At 29.3% G+C, this 23,198-nt stretch overlaps 2 protein-coding genes and 1 long non-coding RNA gene across 5 annotated transcripts; 1 reads left to right on the top strand and 2 right to left on the bottom strand.

Moving 5' to 3' along the window:
* LOC122498510 (protein jagged-2-like) lies at positions 1 to 3,853 on the bottom strand. The gene is made up of 3 exons (XM_043606276.1): positions 3,510 to 3,853; positions 900 to 1,262; positions 1 to 471 (listed from the first exon to the last, which is right to left on the bottom strand). The coding sequence occupies exons 1-3, from the start codon at positions 3,576 to 3,578 to the stop codon at positions 19 to 21; spliced, it is 885 nt and encodes a 294-aa protein (XP_043462211.1). The 5' UTR covers positions 3,579 to 3,853; the 3' UTR covers positions 1 to 18.
* Positions 306 to 9,056, top strand: LOC122498515. Of its 2 annotated transcripts, none has more exons than XR_006301235.1 (3): positions 306 to 438; positions 991 to 1,138; positions 8,923 to 9,056. It is a non-coding gene; the product is annotated as an uncharacterized LOC122498515 (long non-coding RNA). The 2 variants fall into 2 exon arrangements; XR_006301236.1 differs by having other exon boundaries at positions 991 to 1,098; positions 8,923 to 9,055.
* On the bottom strand, positions 6,964 to 23,198 carry LOC122498507. Of its 2 annotated transcripts, none has more exons than XM_043606273.1 (3): positions 22,941 to 23,198; positions 8,832 to 9,185; positions 6,964 to 8,167 (listed from the first exon to the last, which is right to left on the bottom strand). In XM_043606273.1, the coding sequence occupies exons 1-3, from the start codon at positions 23,004 to 23,006 to the stop codon at positions 7,667 to 7,669; spliced, it is 921 nt and encodes a 306-aa protein (XP_043462208.1). In that variant the 5' UTR covers positions 23,007 to 23,198; the 3' UTR covers positions 6,964 to 7,666. The 2 variants fall into 2 exon arrangements, with proteins under 2 accessions (XP_043462208.1, XP_043462209.1); XM_043606274.1 differs by lacking the exon at positions 22,941 to 23,198 and adding an exon at positions 9,273 to 9,644.

Genomic DNA, 23,198 nt, shown 5'->3' with positions numbered 1-23,198 from the left:
TTTTAACTTGACAATTTTTTATTGAAACATGTGTTTACAGTGTGAGAGAACTCTTCGACTTCCTGCTGGACAAGCTTTGCGAGGTGCATTTATAATGCCACCAACACCTACAAAATCGTCGTAATCTATAAAATAAATATCAATACAACGCAACTTAAAAGTTTTTTTATCCACAATTAATTTGAAATCATTTGAACAAGGAGGTCCACTTTTGCCAACTTCATGACATCCACCTGCGAACGGAACTAAACCATTTTTATGACAAGGATTGTTAGCACATCTTGGAACTTGTTCTTCGCTAGGAAGTATAATATAATTTCCCGTTGGGCAAGGACCCTGTTTATAAGCCTGATGGCAGGAATTATCTATTGTGGAATATAAAAATGTTGGTTTGCAAACACAAGCATAACTTGTATTATCCTCATTTGTTGAAGTAAGGTACGAATTTTTTGGGCATGATTTTGACGTTTTCTGTAAAAAAAAGCGTAAATAACGAAATTATTATAATATAATTTCGTTATTATAATATAATTTATTATAATATAATATAATTTTCGTTATTTCTGTAAATAACGAAACGTTAACAAAAGATATAAAATGATAATTTATGTTTTGTTTATGTACCCGTTTAGAGAATTTCAATAATTTAATAAATAGAAATTGAAAGAACATTAATTTACCATAACTTTATAACATTTATTTTATATAAAAATAAGTTTCAAAATACATAAAAATTTCTTTTTGAGGTATAATTTAAATTAGCTTTTAGATACGCGACTTAAAATTTAACTAATAAAATGTGGATCAAAAGAAATCAAAAACTGTTTCTTACTTCCTGTAATCCAATAATATAATAATTATAAAGTCAAGAATATTATAAAGAGTAAATAAGTAATTACCAAATTTTCTTGGATTCCCATATATCCTAATACACTGCATTCAATTTGAAAATCTTTGTTGATGCCTAAATAAAGAAATTCATCTTCACAGGGTTTTCCTTGCGCCCATAGGATTTGACATTTTCCATTATAAGGAACAAAACCATCTATACCACATGGATTTTTTACACATTTTGCAACTGTGTCTGTAGGAGAAAGAGTTAAGTAATGTTCATCTGGACAAGGTCCTTGTCTAAAGGGTTCGTAACAAGAATCATCTTTAATGTAATATAAAAAATTCTCTTCACAATCACAGACCTCTTCAGTACTATTCTCATAAATTGAGTAAGGTTCCATATTTGGCGGACAAATAATTGTATCTCCCTGTAAATAGAATTAGTATCATTAATATAAAGATAGTAAAGATTGTACAAACTCTAGCAACCTAGCCTAACCTAATATATAAATTCCTTTTTGATGACTTCTGCTCTTTTAGTAAAAAAACAATTTTTCTAAAAAGTGATAAATTTTGAACAGCTGCGTCACTCTGTTCAAAATTTATCACTTTTGCGAAAAAATGTTTTTTTTACTTATTTCAGACCATAATTGAAATGCCAATCATGCCCACCACCAAAAAATGTACTGCTGTCCTGGAATGAGTGTATCTTCGCCATTTCTAATTTTTTTTGAAAGCTATATTTCATACTTACATATCTTACAATATGTATTAAAAATCAATAAAAAAAATGTCTTATCTTAAATATTTCCATAAGAAAAATTTTTGAAATTTAAATTTACATTTATTCACGGGGACGCCGAAATTTTCTTATCTTTCGATACATGTTTTAAATAATAATAATTTGTTTAAACAATTTTTGCAATTGTTAATATTACCTAGACTTTGGCTTTACTAGGTTTGAAAAGTTTCAAAATTAGAAAAAGTTGCAATTGATTTCAAATATGGGAACAAAAAGATCCAATTAGTTAAAAATACACATATTTATTACGTGACAATTCTTATCTCTGCCGAAAGAGGGACGCTGTAACCGTTCTCGCAACTGACACGGCGACTCCAGTGTATATAAGTATCGAGAGATTCGTCGCGAGACCAGAGTATATCTGCGAATCCGTTTAATGACGCGGATATCTCTTGTCTATCATCTGCGAATCTATTTAAAGACGCGGATTTCTCTCGCCTATCATTGATTTTTCAATGATAGAATTTTTTTGCAGAATGCTATTTTCTAATAGCTGCTGCATTTTTAAATAATTATAATTTATAAATAATAAATTATTTATTATTTACATGAATTATTAAAAATAAATAATTAAACAAATAAATATATTAAACAAAAATTATAAACATTAATTTTTTATTATTATTATTTAATTAAAAAAAAATTATTTAAAAAAATTTTTTTCTCTTGGTTGCCAATATTCGGCCAATATTGGACCAATATTGACAACCGATGATTGGCGATGCCGTTACATCCCAAGCATCAGCCCATATTGGTCCAATATTGGGAGCCTTTATTGGACCGATGATCGGTATCTTGGCTCCCAATATTGGACCGATATTGGACCGGTGAGAAATTTCTCACTGGGTAGTAGTACATTTTTTATGCCATACAAGCTTGGAGCTTACGCTCCCTTAATAAAATTTAAAGAACCCAAATGACCTATTATTAAAAAAACTCTTATTATTTAATTAAAATACTCCAAATTATTCGATTAGTCTGGAAATCGGTGCCTCAAAAATATTTAAATATAATATTAAATAAATAAATAAGAATATTTAAATTAACACTTAACTTAATCGAGAAAATTTTGGAAATGGAAAGCGACGCAGTTATCCCAAAATATGTTTATTAAAGTTAATTAATATAAAAAATCGACCAATTCAACTAATAAATATAATTGGTGTAATCAGGTTGAAATTTTTTTGAAAGTATAGGAAAAAGTATTTGATGGAATTATGAATTTATTTAAGAAAATAAAGAGAGACTAATCAATACCTACGAAAACTTTTTACGAGCTAAAGATTTTAACTCTCTTTCAAATTCGAGGTCTCTTTAACTACTTCCTCATCTCTTTTTAAGAGATGGTGTGCAAAATTATTTAAGATTGAAAATACCGTTAACATTTGTTAGAATATTTGCTCAGATCCGTTTAATAAATTAACAATCACAATTTAAGAATAATTTATAAAAACAATATTTTGAAATTAAATAACAATTATTATTGCTGCGGAAAAGCAATTTTGAAGGGGAGTGAATTGTTTCATGTTTTAATAGAGTGTGAATATTATAAAAATATTAGAAAACAATATTTATGTTCCAATAAAGATATTTCTATAGTTAAGGATTTTTGTATCGATCTTCTAAACTTCCCAGATGTAGAAAAAGTTAAATCGATACATTTTTTTTATAAAAGCTATATGTAAAAACAAAATAGATTAAATCAAACTTATTGAACTAGTGATTACTTACGTATTTAAAAATGATTATTGTTAGAAATTGCTAAAATGTTACTAGTGAACTATTACAATTAATTTAATTAAAAAATATTACCTATTTAACAACTAATTTCATAACAGAGTAATTTCAATATATTTCTATTATTATTACTTACTGTATATACAAGGCTCAAAATTTCATTAAAAATCACAAAGATGACACAGACTTGAAATAAAATTTTCATTTTGTTTATAAATTATAATATATAAATACGAACAATTTTGAGACTACTTTCTATTTAGATGTTTCATAAGTTAACATTGACGACACTTAGAAGACTGAAAGGAATACATAAAATTAATTTTGTGTGGACAATAAATTGGTCAATAGAAACGGGAAACTAATATTTCTAATCATATTCATAAAAACCGGTATAAATTGATTTCAAAATAATAGAGTTCAAATTCTTTTTTATTTTCAAAAATAGTATTAATTTCACAAGTTTACCAAATTAATGTTTAATAATGTTTAATATTAATTCATGAACTTATAATTTTTATTAATATTAATAAATCTGAAAAAAACATTTTATTTAAACAAATTATTCGTTAGAAAATTTCGTTCAAATTAAATCTCCCACAAAGCACAGACATTTTCTGCAAGTTTGCTGCAAGTTTTCCATGCAAATTTCGCAAGTTTGCATTGCAAGTTTGCAGCAAACTTGCATAAATATAAAAATGTCACCCACTTGGCAAGTTTGCACTGCAAGTTTGCAGCAAACTTGCGCCAAATAGCAAAAACTTAAATGTATGCGCAGTAGTTTACTATGACATCTAGAGTTGCGCACTATATTTTAGTCACCTTCCCTGCAGGGAAGGCATCGTTCATCAAAATATATGCAATTTGCAAAAAAAAATTTTTTTTTAATTTTTTAGGTATTTTAGAAAGTTTGCTGCAAATTTTCCTCAAGTTTTCATTGCAAACTTGCCAAGAGGGTGACATTTTTATTTGTATTCAAGTTTGCTGCAAACTTGGATGCAAACTTGCGAACTTTGCATGGAAAACTTGCAGTAAACTTGCAGAAAAATACTGTGCTTTGTAGGCTGATGTGTTTTTGTTCTAAAATGTAAAGTTGAAGGGTAGGTAAACTAATTTTGAAAATTCTCATCCCTGAATTTTATTTATTCGTTTGTCTATAACTTTTGTATTGTTAAAGATAGAAAAACAGTTTTCAATAAAAGTTATAGATGTTATTAATATCTACAAAAAAAAGGTTTTTACAAAATTTTTGTTGAATTGATATTTACAACAATATATTGAAAAACAAATTTCACCCTTAAAGTCAATAGGGTAACTGCTCCAGTCGTTGGCACCATTCTTAGATTTTCTTTAAATAACAAGAAATAACAAAAATCTAGCATGTTTTGCATACGACTATTAAATTTTCGAACATTTTTTACAAAAATCTAGTTTATAACTTATTATAGAAGTAATTACATAATTGCGCATTTAAAAAATAAAATTAATATCATTCTTAGTGTTAGGAAATTTTCGATTTTCTAAAGAAAATCTTACCAAAACTGAAATTTTCAAACCTACATAATTTATTATTATTAGAAGTTGGTAAATTTGCTTTTTTCTTTGAAAATAGGGTAACTGTACCAATTGTCGAGGGTTTTAGGCAACATGTGACTTTGAAATTTTTTTTCTCGGAAGTAAATGCACTTTAAAATTTGATTTTTGTATATTTAAACGAAGGATCTAATAATGTTTAATATTCATATTTATTTTTTTAATATAAACTAAATTGTTAAGCAAAAAATATATTTAAAAGTCAATCGAGCAAAAGCACCATTTGTCGATGGTCTTGTGCTAATTTCTCGAGGGTCTGTTCCAATTGTCGAGGGTATGACATTTTTAAACATATAACCCAATATAACCTAACAATTAACCTGTACAGATATTTGAAAATCGAGTAGATATTTATTTTTTCGATAAAAATATTATAGAATATTACCAGAAAACAAAAATATATTTATTTAACTATAATTGAATAATTAATATAATATCGATATAAAACCTTTTTTATAGTAGATGATACAGGACAGAAAATTATTTAACTATTTTTTAAACTTTTATAAATAAGTTAATTAAATTTAATCAATTTTGTTAATCAGACATTAATTGAAAAAATAAATTAATTTAAGTCACATTAAATTTGTAAACGAATAAAATAAACTTTTATTACGAACTGTGAATATAATGGTTATAATTAAACTATAGAACAAAATTTTTTAGTTTTAAATAATGCATTTTTTTTATTAATTTTTTTTCGGTCTTCCTCGTTTTTTTGGTTGATTATTTTCTGTTGGTTGTAAATTTTTGAAGCATTTTGTTTTCTTTTTCTCTGTACCAGGAAGGAAGAGTAAGGAGACCGAACTCTGTGTAGAAAGCGCTTTAAAAATCTCAGAGAAATATGCACGAAAAGTGCCAGGCTCACTGTGTTCTAGTTGATCGCCAATTAAGTCGATCATGCGCATAAGCTGTGTTGTGTCTCTGTTTCTCGTAAAAATTGTGCGAGTGAGATGTAAGATCTAATGTTTACATTTAGCCGGTCTTAGTGAGATACATATACAATACATTTCGTTTTAATAATTATGTATTTATTTTATTTAAAAAATGTCGTGTTGTGTGCCCGGATGTAAAGAAAGAACAAAAAGAGTCTAAAAACATTAGTCTCTTCTATCCTTCTACGGTATGTAAATATACTCTAGTTATAAACACAATTCTTCTTAACCATTTTCGCAAAATTTTTCCCTTTTCATAAATATATTATTAAATTATTTTGAAAATCTAAATAATATCACAATTGCAAATAAATAAATTTGCTTTTAAAATTAACACTGTTTAAACTATGTTATATTTACCTTGACATAACCACACTTTTCATCTATGTCAACACTGAACTTTAGTTCAATGCGCATGATCGACTTAATTGGCGATCAACTAGAACACAGTGAGTCTGGCACTTTTCGTGCATATTTTTCAGACATTTGTAGAAGCAGAGTTCGGTCTCCTTACTCTTCCTTCCTGCTCTGTACCTATAAATGTTTGGCATTTATGTTTGACGTTTAGTAAATAAACACTTAACCATCGATAAATGGTGCATCAGCGAAAAAAGTGACTACACCAATTTTCGAGTCATTACCTCGAAAAATGGAACTGTCAAAAAAAAGGAACCAAATACCGATGATTTGCTTTTAAAAAATATTAAATATTTTTTTTTAACAAAAAAACATGCATACAAAATTAATTTAGTTCTTGTACAAAATTATAATAATAATTTTGTACACAAAAAGTCATTATAAATACGTTTAATTTGCATTTCTAAAAATCTGTTTTAATCAACCTGAAGTATTAAGAAAATGGAGATTTGAGTAAATTTCACAGCAGTGAATTATAATATTAATTAAATAATTATTTTAGTAGAATCGCTACGAAATTTGAATATATAAATATACAGTTGAAAATACAAAGATTATTTAGAAATTTTTTTTGTTCTTAAATATTATATATTATACTTTATCTAAAAAAGAAAATTATGATCCTCGACAATTGGTGCACCCTCGGCAATTGGTGCAGTTACCCTATGCTAGTAGAATATTTAAATATTGATAGTTTAACACGTCTTTTCTTAAAAATTATTAATTCATTTATTTCAATGGGGTGCCAATAAAAATATTTAAAAAAGCAACTGTTCCAGTCGTTTACACACACATGTCAAAGACTGGACAAGCAATTTTTAACCAAACTCTCCAGTCGTTGCAGTGGCGGATCCAGGAGGGGGCATGGGTGTTTGGCCCCCCCCAAGAGTCAAGTGTATTCCTATGAAATAGAAAGTGATAACATTATATTGATTTATTTTTTTTGAATGGATGGCCCTCTCATTTCGCAATGAAAAGTGAGGTTATGTAACAATGTTTACGTCTAGTCAATAATTTCAGTCTATTTGAAAAATTATATATACTTATTATTCAATTATATATAAGTATATTTTCTTGTATTTGTTTATTACTGAAAATTATAATTAATTATTCTTGATTAATCAGAAAATACAAAATTTTTTAATTTACTTGTTTGAAACATAAGAAATTTAAAGGATATGTATGGGGTGCCAACCACTGGAAACTGGTGAGTTCCAACGACTGGAAATTTGTGTCATTATATCATTATTAGATAATTTAAAAGCTTCAGTTTATAGTAGTACTTTATTATATTTTGGCCAAGTGACAATCATTGGTTCAGATCTAAAATATGTTTTTAAATGTGCTTTTAATCAAAAGTACGTCTACATGCGTAAAAGTATCTTCGAGTGCCAGGAGGACACGCTTTAGTTGGCGGGTTTATAATTCTTGGTTGTTGTAAATCTAGTGTAAAAAAGCTTTGTGGTAGCCAGATACTTGTAATGTTTTGATTTTGTTTTGACTCTTTGGTAGTGCTAGTACATGTTAGTTGAAAATCATTGATAGTGACTGATAATTCGTGAAAATCATCAGAGCAAGGAGTTCCAGTTTTGTATACATGATGACAGCTTCCATTGAAAGGGACCAGTCCATCCTCGTGGCAAGGATTTTTCTCACATTTTGGTTCACTTTGTTCTAGAGGAAGAACAAAATAATTTCCTTCAGAACAAGGACCCTGTCTGTAAGCCTTATAACAGGATACATTTTCTTTGGAAAATAAGAAAGTTTCTTTACATTTACAACTGTAATTCATGTTATTTTCATTTGTTGGAGAAAGATATGTATTCTCTGGACAAGATTTTGACGATTTCTGAAAATATTTTATTTTGTTAATTCGATTAATTTTAATAAAATATAAGGGACATTCTACGCGAAATGGATAATCCAACACTTCCAATAAAATAAATTCATTTGATTTGTAAATTGCTGCCATGACCATGACGTTATAAATAAAAAAACTTTTAAAATATAAAAGATACTATTTTACACCTTGATACATTAGAAGTTTTGAGTTGTCCGCTTAGGGTAGAATTCTCTTTACTTAAAACAACTTTGACTAGATAAATTATTAGACAAAAAGTTTTACTTCATTTAAGGCGGAAATCCTATACTTTAGACGGTTAAAAAGTAATTCTTTTTGAAATAAATCTTCAGGTAATATATATGCGAGAACACATACTTTAAAAAAAATTTAATGCAATTCGATTTAAACTTGTTTCAAACAATGATCACGATAAAATATGTATGATCTGTTCTAGGAAATTCTGATTTAAAATTAATCAGATTCGTTTAGAACTTGTTACTTGGGGGAATTCAGGGTTAATTAAGAATTCAATATCAGATTTATAAAATTAAAAATAGCGGATCTAATACGGCGGAAATTTTTGTTAAAAATTCAATGGACTCGCATGAAGTTCATTTAAGGGAACCCTTTCTAAAGTAAGATACTCCATTAAATAAAAGTTTTAAATTACCAAGCTATCCATGCTTCCCAAATATTGAGAATTATTGCATTCAATTTGAAATTGTTTGTTGATCCCTAAGTAAGTATTCTCATCTTTGCAGGGACTTCCAGATTTCCAGAGAAAGTGACATTTTCCATTAAAAGGAACAAGGCCATCTACATTGCAGGGATTTTTTTCACATTTTGCCTCCATCTCTCCTTCAGGTAATACAAAATAATTGCCTGCAGGACAGGGACCTTGTCTATAAGCATCATAACAAGAGTCATGGTAACTATAATACAAATAAGTATCTTCACAGTCACAAGGTATATTAACTTCTTCAGGAAAATATTTCATATTGCTTTTACATATTTGAAATGAATCCTGAAAGTAAATAAAAATCGTTTATTAAGATGTACTTGAAAAAAATAAATTATAGTAATAGTATTCTATCTATAAGTAATTATATACCAGAAATTGAAAATTTTTGTTTTGCACATTCTGATGGGTCTTCATTAAATTAATGATATTAATTTACGACCCAATGTTTTAAAAAGTCTTCAAAAGAGGAGGTTCAATAAGGTCGATTTTTTCAACTAAATGCTATAATAAAATACTTTATCCTCTGCTGATAACTCGTAGCGTGTGTTTCTTTTACTTTCCCGTTTCGTTAAATATTAAGTTCATATTTTCCGATTCTTAAACCAGTTTTGTAATTCTTAACGACTCGACGAGGTAATCCACGTTATTAAATCTATTATAATTGTTAAAACAAAAAATATTAAATTTTGTAAATTAGTGAAAAAAAAATTTGTTTTGACAGATTACAAAATAAACAAAATAAATAGACAAAGTTCTTGTGATAACTAATTCTTTATTGTAGAACCTCATTACAAAAATATAAGGAAAAAATTTTCATACCACTATTTCATAAAACTGGTGTCTAATTTTAATAAATTACTGTTTGATTCTATGGAAAAGCGACTAAGCTAATGATGTTTAGAGCTTTTTAAATAACACTCATAAAAATCTTATGCAACAATGTACATATCCCATTTCAAACGTAATAAAGTTTAAATTCTCTGTGAACAAAAATGTGTTTAAAAACACTTCAGCCTTTTCTTTATGTAAAACTGTAGATGCCTTCAGATTATTAATGGGTAAAATTTCATGAATGCATAATCGAAAGTTTAACCTGTGCAAAAATTTCACCAAATTTCTTTCCTTCAGTGTAATTAGTTGACATTTGTTTTCTTGAGTCCCAAAACAGAAATTTTAAAAGATATCCATGTAAATTTCGTAGTTTATTTGATAACCATTGGCTTCTATTTGATAACTGAAGATCAGTGTATTTTTTATAAACGGATTAAAATTATATAGAACAGGTAGCTTGTCACCTTTCTTGTTGTGTTACTCAGTCTCTTGTTGATGATAGACAAAAATCATAACATCAAAAAATCATTTTTTCCATAAAATCTGTAATGTATTTTTAACTTCCATGTCAGATAACATTCGAGAATGTACGATTAAAAAGTTTATTCCTTCTTTTACTGGATTCAATACTTAGAGAAGGAAAATTCTTCTTGATTAACTTGACGAAAAAATTTACTGAATCATCTGTGTTGCTTTTTATTATCAAAATGAAATACTACCTTCTGCAGTTTTGATTCTTCCTTTACGTACTTTATTAAGCCATCATAATGATTTACAGTTGTAGATAATTCTATTACTTCTCTTGAAATGACAATGGTACATAAAATATTATTGATTTGCTTCATTTTGTTAAAGTAACTCAATATTATGTTAAACTCTGACTAATCAGTAGACTGTTACCTTCAAAACATAATAATAATTTAAAAGATTGAAAATGCTTCGGCAATGCTATAACGTATACAGTGCCGCTCAAAAGGATTTGCCCACCCTACGCCATGCAAGGGCATTACAAAAAGTTTTGTATCTTCAATAATAATAAATATAAAATCTTAATCAAATATTTATTTTAAACCTTGAGTATTTGACTTGAAATAATGCCAAAAAAAAATTCAAGAAAACATTTTTTTTAATGTTTAATTGCTGAAAATTAAAAAAAATTTTTTTCACTTTTTTTGAAAAATTTCAAATTGATACATTTTTTGAAGAAATCATCACATTTAAAATCTACAAATGTCATTGGAAAGCATTTTTTGTCACCTTTCAAACGATTTTTTAAATTTTGCTCTACGATATTTTTTAAGAAAGATATAATCATTTGTTTATAAAAATAATAATAATTTATAAAAATTGTTAGTAAATTGAGAACAATTGATTTTTGAAAAAAATTGTTAAGAAAAAAAATGTGCCTCTTTGTGCGTAGAATTAGAAAAAAATATTTAAACAATAAAAAAAAATTTTTTTTAAACATTTTTTCCTTCTGAATATATTTTTAAGACGAATAAATATCGATAAAATCTAACACAACATAAACTATCACTGTTAAAAAGAACAGTTAATAATTAAATTTTTTAAATATTTAAATAACATTAATTAATTAATTAATTTCGTGATTTTTATATTGAATGTTATTTTTAACAACAGTGATTTAATTATTTATAAACAAATAAATGTTTTATAATTAATGTTATTTAAATATTTAAAAATCGTTTGAAAGATGACAAAAAATGCTTTCCAAAGACATTTGTAGATTTTAAATGTGATGATTTCTTCAAAAATTGTATCAATTTGAAATTTTTCAAAAAAAGTGAAATTTTTTTTTTATTTTCAGCAATTAAACATTAAAAAAAAATTTTTCTTGAATTTTTTTTGTCATTATTTTTAGTCAAATACTTAAGGTTTAAAATAAATATTTGATTAAGATTTTATCTTTATTATTATTGAAGATACAAAACTTTTTGTAATGCCCTTGCATGGCTTAGAGTGGGCAAATCCTTTTGAGCGGCACTGTATGTAACTAACGGAGGCGGTTCAGGGTCCATCTTGGCCAGTCTGTAATTCTGCGGAGGCTTTCAAGGAGGCGAAAGAGAAACTCAAGAAAGAGAAACTCAAGAAAGAGATCCGCAAGTCGAGACTTCGTAGCTGGAAGGACCTAATCGAGGAAGTCGATAAGGACCTTTGGGGTCTGGCTTTTAAAATCGTTAGTAAGAAATTATAAAGACGAGGCAAAAGACCCCCGGTCTGGACAATCCCGATTGGGTTAGACAGATAATAAAGTCTTTGTTTCCTCCTGCAGAGCCATACCTTAGGATGAACTGAAGTTCCTGCAAAGTCAAAGAGGAAGAACTTTTCACACTTACTGAATTAAAAAACGCAGCTAAAAGATTGACGGAAAGGCAAGGCGCCTTGAATCAATGGGATAAGAAACGAGATCCTAAAATTACTTATCGACACTTCACCCCAGATTCTAATTAGATGCTTCAATCTTTGCCTTAAGAAAGAAGAGTTCTTCCGCGACTGGAACCGGCAGAGGCTAGTCCTCCTAAGAAAAGGTGAAAAACCTCTGGATAAAGTTGCGTCGTACAGGCCTATATGTATGCCTGCTAGATACGATGGGTTAACTTCCATAGGATATGGTTCTGCAGAGAATTCAAAGACACTTGACCGGAGAGAATAGTCTATCTGATCATCAATTTGGTTTCCATAAAGGCAGGTCCACAGTTGATGCCATCCAGGCAGTTGTGGACATAGCCAAAGCAGGAAAAAGCAAATTGGGACCAGGAAAGAAGAAGAGTTTTTGCACGTGAGTAGCAATTAATGTACGCAACGCGTTTAATTCCGCGAGATGAGAAGGTCTCATCAAGTCAATGAGAAAGAAAAACATACCGCCCTTCTTGTTGCGGTTAATGGATAAGTATCTTAGCGACAGGTGGGTTATTTTGTTATTTATGAAGGAGACACCTGCACTCTCAGAGAAGAGATGCAGCGTGGGGCTACCCGAGGGCGCAGAGATCATCGGCTTTGCAGACGACCTGTTGTTCGTATGCACGGCTGATACTGAGGAAGCACTTGGGACATTGGTGAACAAATGTCTGCGACTAGCAAAAAGGTGTCTGGATACCAGAGGTCTGGTATCCAGCCAAATATCTCTGGAGAAGACCGAGGCAATGCTGGTCACAGATAGACGTGGTTATGAGCTCCTGCGAATCGTGACAGACGAATTCGAGGTCAAGTGGAGGATACAACTTAAATATCTGGGTGTGGAGTTGGATGGGAGTGTGGGGACCCGCCTTTAGGCTTCCCTCTCTCTTCCTTCCTCCTAGGCAAGTGTAAACGAACGCATGGCTCAGTATCTTGTAAAACAGAAATTTCTGTACTGTTGAGTGTGGCAGATGTGTTCAGAAACCAAGCAGAATCTAATAGTAGAAATTGTAATCGGTGTATTGTTTAAATTGCAAATAAATAGTTGACCAAGAATTTGGTAGTTTTGCTTGTGATCAATTAATCGCCCTTCTGACGAGCAGTGGAATATTATGGGAAATATTTAAATACCATACAACATAACCCATAAATTGGTGACTTCGAACGAGGAACAAAATTAATCATCACTATCCACAGGGAAAATTATCAAGCAATATCACGACTATCACCAAGTCAAAATCATCAAAAATCGAAAAACAAATCAACAAATGGGAAATTTCGACGATTCACAAAAAGTTCAACAATATCTCAAAATTTATTTTCCACTACGTGGTGAGTCAAGTGTAACCACGTGTCTTTCTCATTTAACAAATCAAAAATTAAACATCTTCACCCAAAGAAGATCTTGGTCGAGCCATATGCAGGTGAACTCAACAAAATTATTTTAAATTTTTGCTCCAAAATAAAAAGAGCAAAATTAATCGAAAACTGATGACGCCGCCATTTTGCGGTAACGACGCATTTTTCCGGTAGCAGCCTCATGGTTTCCTCATTCAACATCAGGAGTGTCAACGATTTTCAACAGCAGTTCAACATCAACAAAAATAAATTGTCAAGTTAAAATTCAATGGAATTTATCGTAGAAAAATATAATTAAATTACTTTTCTTTAAAAATTTTTTTTATCCAATAATATCAATTTAAATTATTTTTAAATATTTATCAATAAAACAATAACTTTTTATTTCTTTCATTCCAAAGAATCCTCAAAGCCTCGTCCTTATCCCTGCGAGAACAATCTCTCATGCAGGAAGTAGCACGGTTGAACACGTTCGTGACAGCACAACACCAAAACCTTATCCAGTTTCACAATGAAATCACACGGCTGATGAACATAGCCCTGGGACAACAACATGACATAAGGGTACTCAAGGACGTTATCATCCAAGATGGAGCCGACCAAGCTAACCTCATATGGATATTTTTAGAAGCTGGCAAGGTCCTGAAAAGCTGGAAGAGCGACAACCACGAGCTCCTTGAAAAAATAGAGGAGTTAAAAGGGGAGCTTAAGAGCTCCAGAGAACCCTTGCCAGAGGATGAGCCCTGGACCCTGGAAGATGAGCTAAGGAATATAGAACAACCCAGTTGGAAGTTCTTAAAGCCTTTCCGAAACATCCTCTCCAACATGGATTGCCTCTCCCCTGGACTGAACTCTGCCCTTTCCCAGGCATTCACGGCTGAGCGTCAGAACTTCCTTAACTCAAAGAGAGTTGAGGTTGAAGCGGTACCAGCAACCGAGGAGAACCCCAAGACCTCACCCACACTCTACATAGACATCTCCGACGACGAACGTGACGAAATACTGTCCTTTACACATCCAACCGCAAAAACAGACAACACCCCCAAAGTTACCAACAACCCTATTTCTAAAGCTTGTCACCGCTCGTCACCCACTACTACCACACAAAGACAAATGTACGAAGCAAATAGCCACCCGATCTTGCGACAAAATTTCTATGGTTCTAACAGACAAGGGGCCGTCCATAAACCACGTAGCCATCTCGTCACAATTGGACATTATAGTGGATCCACACAAGCAGCCAAACGTATAGAACGCGTCACTCGCCATAGTTGCTTAGGTTGCATAGGAGTGTTGTTTCATAGGTTATGGCCAGTGACGCGTTCTATACGTTTGGCTGCTAGCAACTTTAAACATTTACCATTTCAACACTAATTAATTATTAGCCCTGTGATTTTTCAGAAAACTTTTTTGGATCATAATGAACAACTTTCTCACTGAAAGTTCTATGTTACTCAAAATTTGCCCGTTAAACGAGAGCCATGAAGATTGTTGTTCGTGATTTTTACATTAATAAAGAAAAAAATTAATAACAATTTTGTTTATAAAGAAAACCACTTATTTCTTTTTTTATTATTCGTAGAATACCTTAAGAAGTATTTCTTTTGTTTCATTAAAAAATGTTTTAAATTGTCAGAAGTTCAGAAGTTGAATTTTGAGTGTTCAGGGGACTTAGAAATCGGCCGAGAAAAATTTACGTGCCCTTCTACGATCCGGCGGCACAATTGATTTATCTAAAAAAAATTTGTTACCTTACCTTTTCCCCTAAACCAAAATTATTTTTTTACATGTTTTTACAGCGCCCTCTTGGCTTCATCTTAGGATGGGGGTGTTGTCACGTTGCACAATTTTCATAAAAATAATACACTGCAAGCCCGATCAGTGGTCACTAGTTTACGTCGTTTGTAGATGGGGCGGGCGAGGGGCCATAAGGGAGTCGAAAAGTTGTGGCAGTAGCGTATACATTAAAGACGCTCTGGCCCCTTAAAAAAAAATTCAGTAGTCAAGTAATGGTAACCCATCATAAAACAGTTCGTACAGTCCTATATGTTTACACCCGATCAGCGGTCGAGCACCCCCGGAGCTGACCGCTGATCGGGCTTGCAGTGTAATAGAATTTTCATAATAAATGTTCATAAATTTGAATTTAAAATAATAGCAAATCTTACTTAATAAACAATAACAAAGCAAAGTTTAAATATATGCTTCGTTTAATTTTCATAAAAGCTAATTTAATATTATTAAACAAAAATTATCGTTTCGCCTTCGAAATTCTTGCTGCTTATGTTCTCTGAATATTTCAAATTTTGCATGGAATCATTGAAAACGGCGTTCGTCGGTCAACCTGCAACCAGAGTTCCCCTCTCGTCGTTGACAATTTCCCCCTTTCTTCATACGAATCATGAAGAATTTCCCCATTTCTCCTGAGAAATGACTCTTCGAGACTTTCCGCTTTCGCTATGTTTCCCCCGTTTTCGCTTTCCCCTACCAACCGGAAACTGCTATATCACCCAAATTAGCTTGAAATAATTTTGAAATTGGTACCTTTTTCTTGCACTTAACCCAAAAGTTGTTACACATAATAATAATACCCTGAATATTATTAACTTTATTATTATTCCGGAATTTTTGTTTTTATTCAGGAGTATTATTTATAAACAAATACAGGAGAATTTTCTCGTCAATTTTTCGTCGTTGTGAAAATCACTTGTTATTCAGACCCGAATTAATTGTCACTAAAGGCCCGCTCTGATCAATATTTTGTTCTTTGGTTAATTTGGATTATTTGGTTTCTTTTATATGGTTTTGGATCAGAGTAGCTACAAATTAGTGACTAATTCCCCTAAACAGTGGACGGCGAGAAAGACACTGGTCAAGATACCGGGATTTGGAAGCAGAAAGCTGTTCTTAAAGTGGAAATAGGCCTTGTCACCTTTCCAGTAATTACGCTCCTTTTTCCGGAGTAAGAATACAAGGTTCGCAAGGGCTACCAGCGGGGAGAAACGGAGATGGACCAGCAGGGTCATCGTTCTCTTTTGGATCCTCCCTTCGCTGCAATCGGACGCAAGTAAATTTTCCTTCTTTTACACGATTTTATTTAAAATCCTTATTAATTTTTAAATGATTTTCTTTCTTCCTTTTGATTTTATTATTGGATTATTTAATTTTTTTAAATAATAAATTTTATTGTGATGTCTCTTGTTCAACCACGTGTTGCCTTTTGTTACCCTCTTCCTTTTTTTATTCTAAATTTTATAATAAATTCTTCCCCTTCACAAAGTTACCAACCCCAAAAAATCTATTTAAATAAAATGCCCCCTTAGCTTTTCCCTGTTACATGATTCGTCAGCCTTTCAGGTCCTTTTTTATGGCTGTTTATGGCTGAACACTTTATTAAAATTATAATTTGTGTAAATAATTGTGTATAATTTGTTTATTTATTCATTGTATATTTTACGTGTGTGCTATGTAAATCTATATGATTTGTGTTACCTCGAATATTAATTAAAAACCCCTAATTTGTACTAATTAAAAAATTGCTTACAATGTATGTTGAATTTTCTTGCAATTACTGAGTATAATTTCTTCGAATCCCGACGCTCTGTTCCTTTGGCCATGCGGTCCTAGCTAATCGTCAAAATCTCTTTATTTTATTCATTCTCGACCTGAACCCTTTTGTTCTTTTTTCAGAATTTTATAATTTTTTTTGTTTGTGACGAAATTTTGTATTTAGTCAATTGTAAAGTTAAATATTATTTTATTCAGAAGTGACGATTGCTAAAGAATTAACCCTCTTTTGATTTTGGCAATCTCTAATTTCCTTTTATTAGAAAATGTCCCTAGAAAGGACTGGCGCTCAACAAATTATTTTTGGGTTGAGAAGTATATAAAGTATTTCTATTTCCTACACCTTCCCTCCAATTGTATTGGGTATAAGACTGTCTAAAATTCTACAATTTTCTTATTTTGTGACATATTGTTTATTGATTTGCCTAAAACGATAATTTTAAAGTTACTTTTACATTTTTTAACAAAATTTTCAAAAAAGTCTTATTTTCCAAAATTTTTATTTTTAAAAGTTTAATATCTCCGGTTAATATGAACGAAAAATGTTCAATGTTCTATTTTGACCATAAAAATAAAATAGAATCTTTAAAAATACATATTAATTAAATTAATTATGTAAATTGATGTAAATACCCGTGCAGAAAAAAATTTGTTTTTAAATATGAGTTATAATAATAATAATAATATAATTATGTGGAAAAATTCCACAATTGTCCTAACTTAAAATCGAGTCTTATTCAAATCGGGCTGATTTTTGCACAAACTTTAATACTATGGGAGAGAACTTTACTCATAAAATATTAAGATATTTTATTAAAAATTGTAGGGGGGAGGGGGTTAAAGTTTTTGGTAACGTGTGAACAGTGGATTCCTTTAGCTAATATAGCTAAAATACAGTAGAGTGGACAAAATTTTGACCTATATGTTTTCGAAAGGTTTTTTCCTCCTCTTTCGAATGGTGTAAAAAAATTTTTTTTAATTAACAATTTAACTTATTTTTTCAAAATTAAAAATATTTTTTCCTTTTTTATTGAAATTATTAAAAGTACACATATTGATTTTTATTTTAAAGCAAAAAAGAAGAAAAAAACGTCCTTTTTCAAAAAATTAATAAATATAAATGTTCAATTATTTATTTATTTAACAACTAGCTGTCGTACCCGTCTTCGACGGGATTTAGTTTCTTCAAATACATTAAATAGTATGTCTACCAGTCTCGAAAAATGGGAAATAGCGGAGAATTTAATTTGACCGGAAAAAATAATAATTACACGGAGAAAAAAATCAGGGCTTTGTAGCATGGAGTGGTCTGTACCTTTAGCGCATGGGCGCTTCCTTGCGGCGAAAGAACGAACTCGTACGATTGCAGCAAGGCTCCTTACTAAAATAGGGCGAGCTCTTGCTGCAATCGTACAAATTCGTTCTTTCGCCGTAAGGAAGCGCCCATGCGCTAAAGGTACAGACCACTCCATGCTAAAAAGCCCTGATTTTTTTCTCCGTGTAGCTACCATTAACTATTTCATTAGATAAATATTACTATTTAAAATCAGTGATTGACTTTTTATCATCAAATAATTTATTATTAATTAATTAAAATGCAGAGAACAATGTTTGTCAATTATTTGTAGAAATTTAATTATTGTATTATAAGTTAATCCAAAATTTCCACCAGTTTTTGGAGTTACAATGAAGTCAAATTCGAACTAATTGTATCAGCTGGGAGTATAATAAATTATGGATTTATAATAAACAAAATTTACAACATAACTACTTTTTAAATATCCAAACAAAATTTCCATCCACAATTAATTGTATCATAATTGCTAAAATCTAAAATAAGACCTATATTGCAGGCTGAATTCACAGTTTTTCCCGATTAAATTAAATTCCTGCATATTTTCCGTTTTTTCCAGTTGGTAGAACCCCTGTTAAAAGTATTAGTAAAAACAAAAACCCGTCGAAGAGTATTTTCATAAAATAAGTGAATTTTTGTAGCCATTTGTAGATTTATTTAATGTTAATTCTTATCAAGAAAATTTATATTTAATGAAAAAAGATACACCTGTAAAAATTTGGACAAAGCTGGGAAAAACCGGATAGTTTGTTAAACAAAAATAATAATAGACACCTTGTTTAACTTTTGCCTTTACATAATGCTCAAAACATCCCTAAAAGTTAAATCAAGAATTAAAATAACAAAACTTTTTACTATCTAAGTTTTTTCCCAGTAGCATAATGCAAGTATCGTATCACAGGTATTCTTGAATTTCTGCAGTATCAATTTTATCATAAAAAATCTCCATTTTCAATATTTTTGAAATTTTTGCAATTGAAAATTGTTGATTAATTGGATAAACAAATAATTCTAAATTCCATTAATTTCTAAATTTCATTTTTTTTAAGTTAAAAGTTTATCAGAGACCCCAAAAATACTACTTAATTAAGCTTGATAGTAATTGGTCTGTCAATTATAATTTTTCAATTTTTTTATATTAAAAACATTTTTATACTTATACTTCAATCTTATAGTTATAGAACAGTATTTTTTTCAAAATTATGCTAAAATATGACCAAATAACATGTAATATTTAATTACAGAAAGTTTAAAAGATATACAATAAAAAATATAAAATTTGGAAATTTTCCATTTTTTTAATTTTTTGAAAAAATTGAATACCTCCCGTTCTAATTAATATGTTTAAAATCTGTAAATTTATTGTTTATATATATCTTATAAAAGTCATAACTGATTAATTTACAGCAATCTGTCAAAATTAAAAAAAAAATTTCGAATTTTTTGGAAAATTTATAATTTTTTTTCATATTGATATTATTTTTTAATTCAATTTATTGTTATAAATCTTTATAATCATTTGTATTATTAATAAATTAAAAAATGTATGCCAATCTGCAAAAATTAAAAAAAAAATTTTTTTTGAATTTTTTTAAAAATTCATAACTTTTGTTTAGCTCAATATTTTTTCATCAAATATAGCTAATATCTTAAGTTAGACCAATACCTAAAAGATTGCCAAATTTTACTTCAATCGGTCAAGACGTTTTCAAGTTATACGCGAACAAAATTTTGCGGACATACATACATACATACATACACACATACATACATACAGGAAATTTTCTATTACCATTTTTGGATTCTCCGTTGTTCAAATAAATAAATTATGCTATTAAAAATTAATTTCGTGCAATGTACAGACAAAAGTCTGATTTTATTAATATAGATTATTTGTAAAAATAGGTGTAATTATACTTGATGGATGCGGAATTAGGTAAGCTTTACGATGATAATCTCAAAATTAAGAAAAGTTTACTTGCTTAAAAAATATTTCATTTTTTAGTAATTTTTTACTGATTTTTATTAATTAATTAATTAATAATTCAAAAACAAAAAAACGGCATTTTTTTCTAATCGGGTGTGGAAAGTACACATATTAAGCTTTATTTTAAAGCAAAAAAAAGAGAAAAAAATGCTGCTTTTAAAAAAAAGTGAAAAATATTTTTAATTTTGAAAAAATAAGTTAAATTGTTAATTAAAAAAAAAAAATTTTACGCCATTCGAAAGAGGAGGAAAAAACTTTTCGAAAACATATAGGTCAAAATTTTGTCCACTCTACTGTATTTTAGCTATACAAGCTAAAGGAATCAACTGTTCACACGTTACCAAAAACTTTAACCCCCTCCCCCCTACAATTTTTAATAAAATATCTTAATATTTTATGGGTAAAGTTCTCTCCCATAGTATTAAAGTTTGCGCAAAAATCAACCCGATTTGAAGACTCGATTTTAAGTTAGGAAAATTGAGGAATTTTTTCCCCATATAAATAATTATTATTTTAAACCTAATAGGAAAATTTTTTTTAATTTGAATTACACAATTTTTTTTAAATTATATAATTTTTACCATAAAACTATGATAACATTTTTTGAATTGTTTAATAAATTAATTATATAATTAATGTACAGCAATGATTTTGAAAATGGTGAAAGATACTTTTGAAAATCAAGAATGAGGTTTTTTTATTAATAATGGTCTTTGATAGTGTTTTGATCCAAAAATTTCATCGTATCGTCTAGTTTTCTAATTGTCATCGACCGAACTGTGAAAAATATAAGTTGATTATAAAAAAGTTAGATAAATATGTGTAGTAAATTAAGGCGTTTTGATGTGAAGAAAAATTATACGTCGATAAATTGCAGGATATTTTTAGGATTTAAACTTGATAAAACAGTATTAATAATAAACAAGTGTCTATAAATAGAAACGTTTAAAGAAAAAAAATTTCTGATATTAAATCTCATTATAAATAAAATTATAAGTATATATCTAATTAGTATTTGAGTTTAAAATAATACCTATATACATAGAAGAAACAGTTGAAAATTTTCTTTTATTCTGTATTAATTCTTATATTAATTAAGTTTAGAAAATAAAAAAAAACTATTTTAATTCTACACTAACAAGATTAATATTTTCTTCGCAAATTATGCTGATTTTAAAACTGTATAAAAAATCAATTTAAAAAAGTGTTTTAAATTATTAATACTACTACTTTAATTAGTTAAGTGTTATTTATATATTTTTTAAAGGTTTGTACTCTGTTATATAAATCTCCGTAATAACAGGTTTTTGAGATCGCAGAAAACATTTTAATTTTAAATTGTAATAACACTCTCTCGTCATACGATTGTGATCCGTCTCAGATAGCAGTTTTACTGCATCTGGTGAAGTTACAAGATTCTTGAGCTTCTTTTAACATTAACCCTATTGGTAGAAGATGAAGTCAAGGAGTATCTCATTCATTTTTCTGATGATGATGTCAGTATTCCTGGTTTGAGAAGGTTTTTTGTCTGGGGAACCGAAAAATTCACCCTTACAGGAGAATTTTGTAATTATCGAAGTGCTTCTCGTAGATACCCTCGCGACTAGTCATGGATTTGTTGAAGTGCATCTCAAGAATCTAAGATTGTAAAAGTTCTTTTATTTATTCACTGGGTGCCTCCAGGGTTAAATAGAATGAAATCCAGCTAGTTATAAAAAAAAGTTGACAGGATTTTTTATCACAGGGTTTTCCTGGGTAAAAGTGAATGTTAAACTGCACTGTGCATATCAGTTTCTCTCTAATGGGAAAGACTCTATTGTGGAGGCAATAGAATCACTGGACGACATAATTTTTATCATCATTCGTCAGTCCTGTTGCAAGATACAATTTGCACCATCTCACAGTCCTGTTGCGAGAAAGTCGTCCACAATTTAGAGAAAATCAAGAGATGTTCTATTTTATGTCATTGTCTGTAAGATATGGAAATATACTGATACGACTTGACAGCTATTAATTTTAGGGGTTTATTTTTATTTTTTTATTTCATTACTACGTGTAAATATTCTAGATTAGTCGTTTGCAAAGTTATGAAACACATTTATACATTTTACTTATATCTTTAGGCTTAATTATTATTTATTTATTTTTTATTATTTTAACTAATTTCTATTCATTTATTTTTCGCAAATATTTTTAGTTTCTTTAGTCCGTTGACGGAGTCATTTTATTTTAATTTTATGTCGCTCTAACTATTATCTTTATTTTTGGTTTAATGTTGATAACACGAATTATGTTCAATGTATTATTTTTTTGTTAAATGTCGATTCGATGAATTATATTATTACTTTAATTTTTTTAGTATACTGCTATTCATAATAATAAAATATTAACGAGATTAGCATAAGTTTATGTAAGAGAAAAAAAAAGTTTTTCAAAAGTTACATTAAAGAAACTTACCCACATACACTTTTTAATATTTTAACGTAATCTAAAAGATCAATATTTAAATTTTATTACTTACAGAGAAATTATTAAAGACAGTGCAAAGAATCACAAAGATAACACTGATTTTAAATAGTATTTTCATTTTCGCTTCACAACTTAAGGTATAAATAGGTTAAGTCTTAGTTTCCTTTTAAATAATTGAATTCGTGTTAAAAAGATGCTTTGCAAACTAAAGAAAATTTTCCATATTGACTGATTTTGTTTTTTTAGAAATGCTATTTTTTTGTTTATCATTTAACCTACTGACAGTATACTATGTACTGTACTATACATC

This window comes from Leptopilina heterotoma, unplaced genomic scaffold (assembly GCF_015476425.1).
Source record: "Leptopilina heterotoma isolate Lh14 unplaced genomic scaffold, ASM1547642v1 Lhet_15, whole genome shotgun sequence".
NCBI classification, from domain to species: Eukaryota; Metazoa; Arthropoda; class Insecta; order Hymenoptera; family Figitidae; genus Leptopilina; species Leptopilina heterotoma.
This window is presented reverse-complemented; position numbering and strand designations above follow the sequence as displayed.

Excerpts from the sequence above, each read along its gene's own strand:
- LOC122498507 (XM_043606273.1), bottom strand. The coding sequence starts at position 23,006 with ATGAAAATACTATTTAAAATCAGTGTTATCTTTGTGATTCTTTGCACT. Across the intron at positions 9,186-22,940 it reads CTGTCTTTAATAATTTCTCT|GATTCATTTCAAATATGTAA; the intron begins GTAAGTAATAAA and ends ATTTACTTTCAG. Across the intron at positions 8,168-8,831 it reads TGGGAAGCATGGATAGCTTG|AAATCGTCAAAATCTTGTCC; the intron begins GTAATTTAAAAC and ends AAATATTTTCAG.
- LOC122498510 (XM_043606276.1), bottom strand. The coding sequence starts at position 3,578 with ATGAAAATTTTATTTCAAGTCTGTGTCATCTTTGTGATTTTTAATGAA. Across the intron at positions 1,263-3,509 it reads TTTTGAGCCTTGTATATACA|GGAGATACAATTATTTGTCC; the intron begins GTAAGTAATAAT and ends TTCTATTTACAG. Across the intron at positions 472-899 it reads TGGGAATCCAAGAAAATTTG|AAAACGTCAAAATCATGCCC; the intron begins GTAATTACTTAT and ends TTTTTTTTACAG.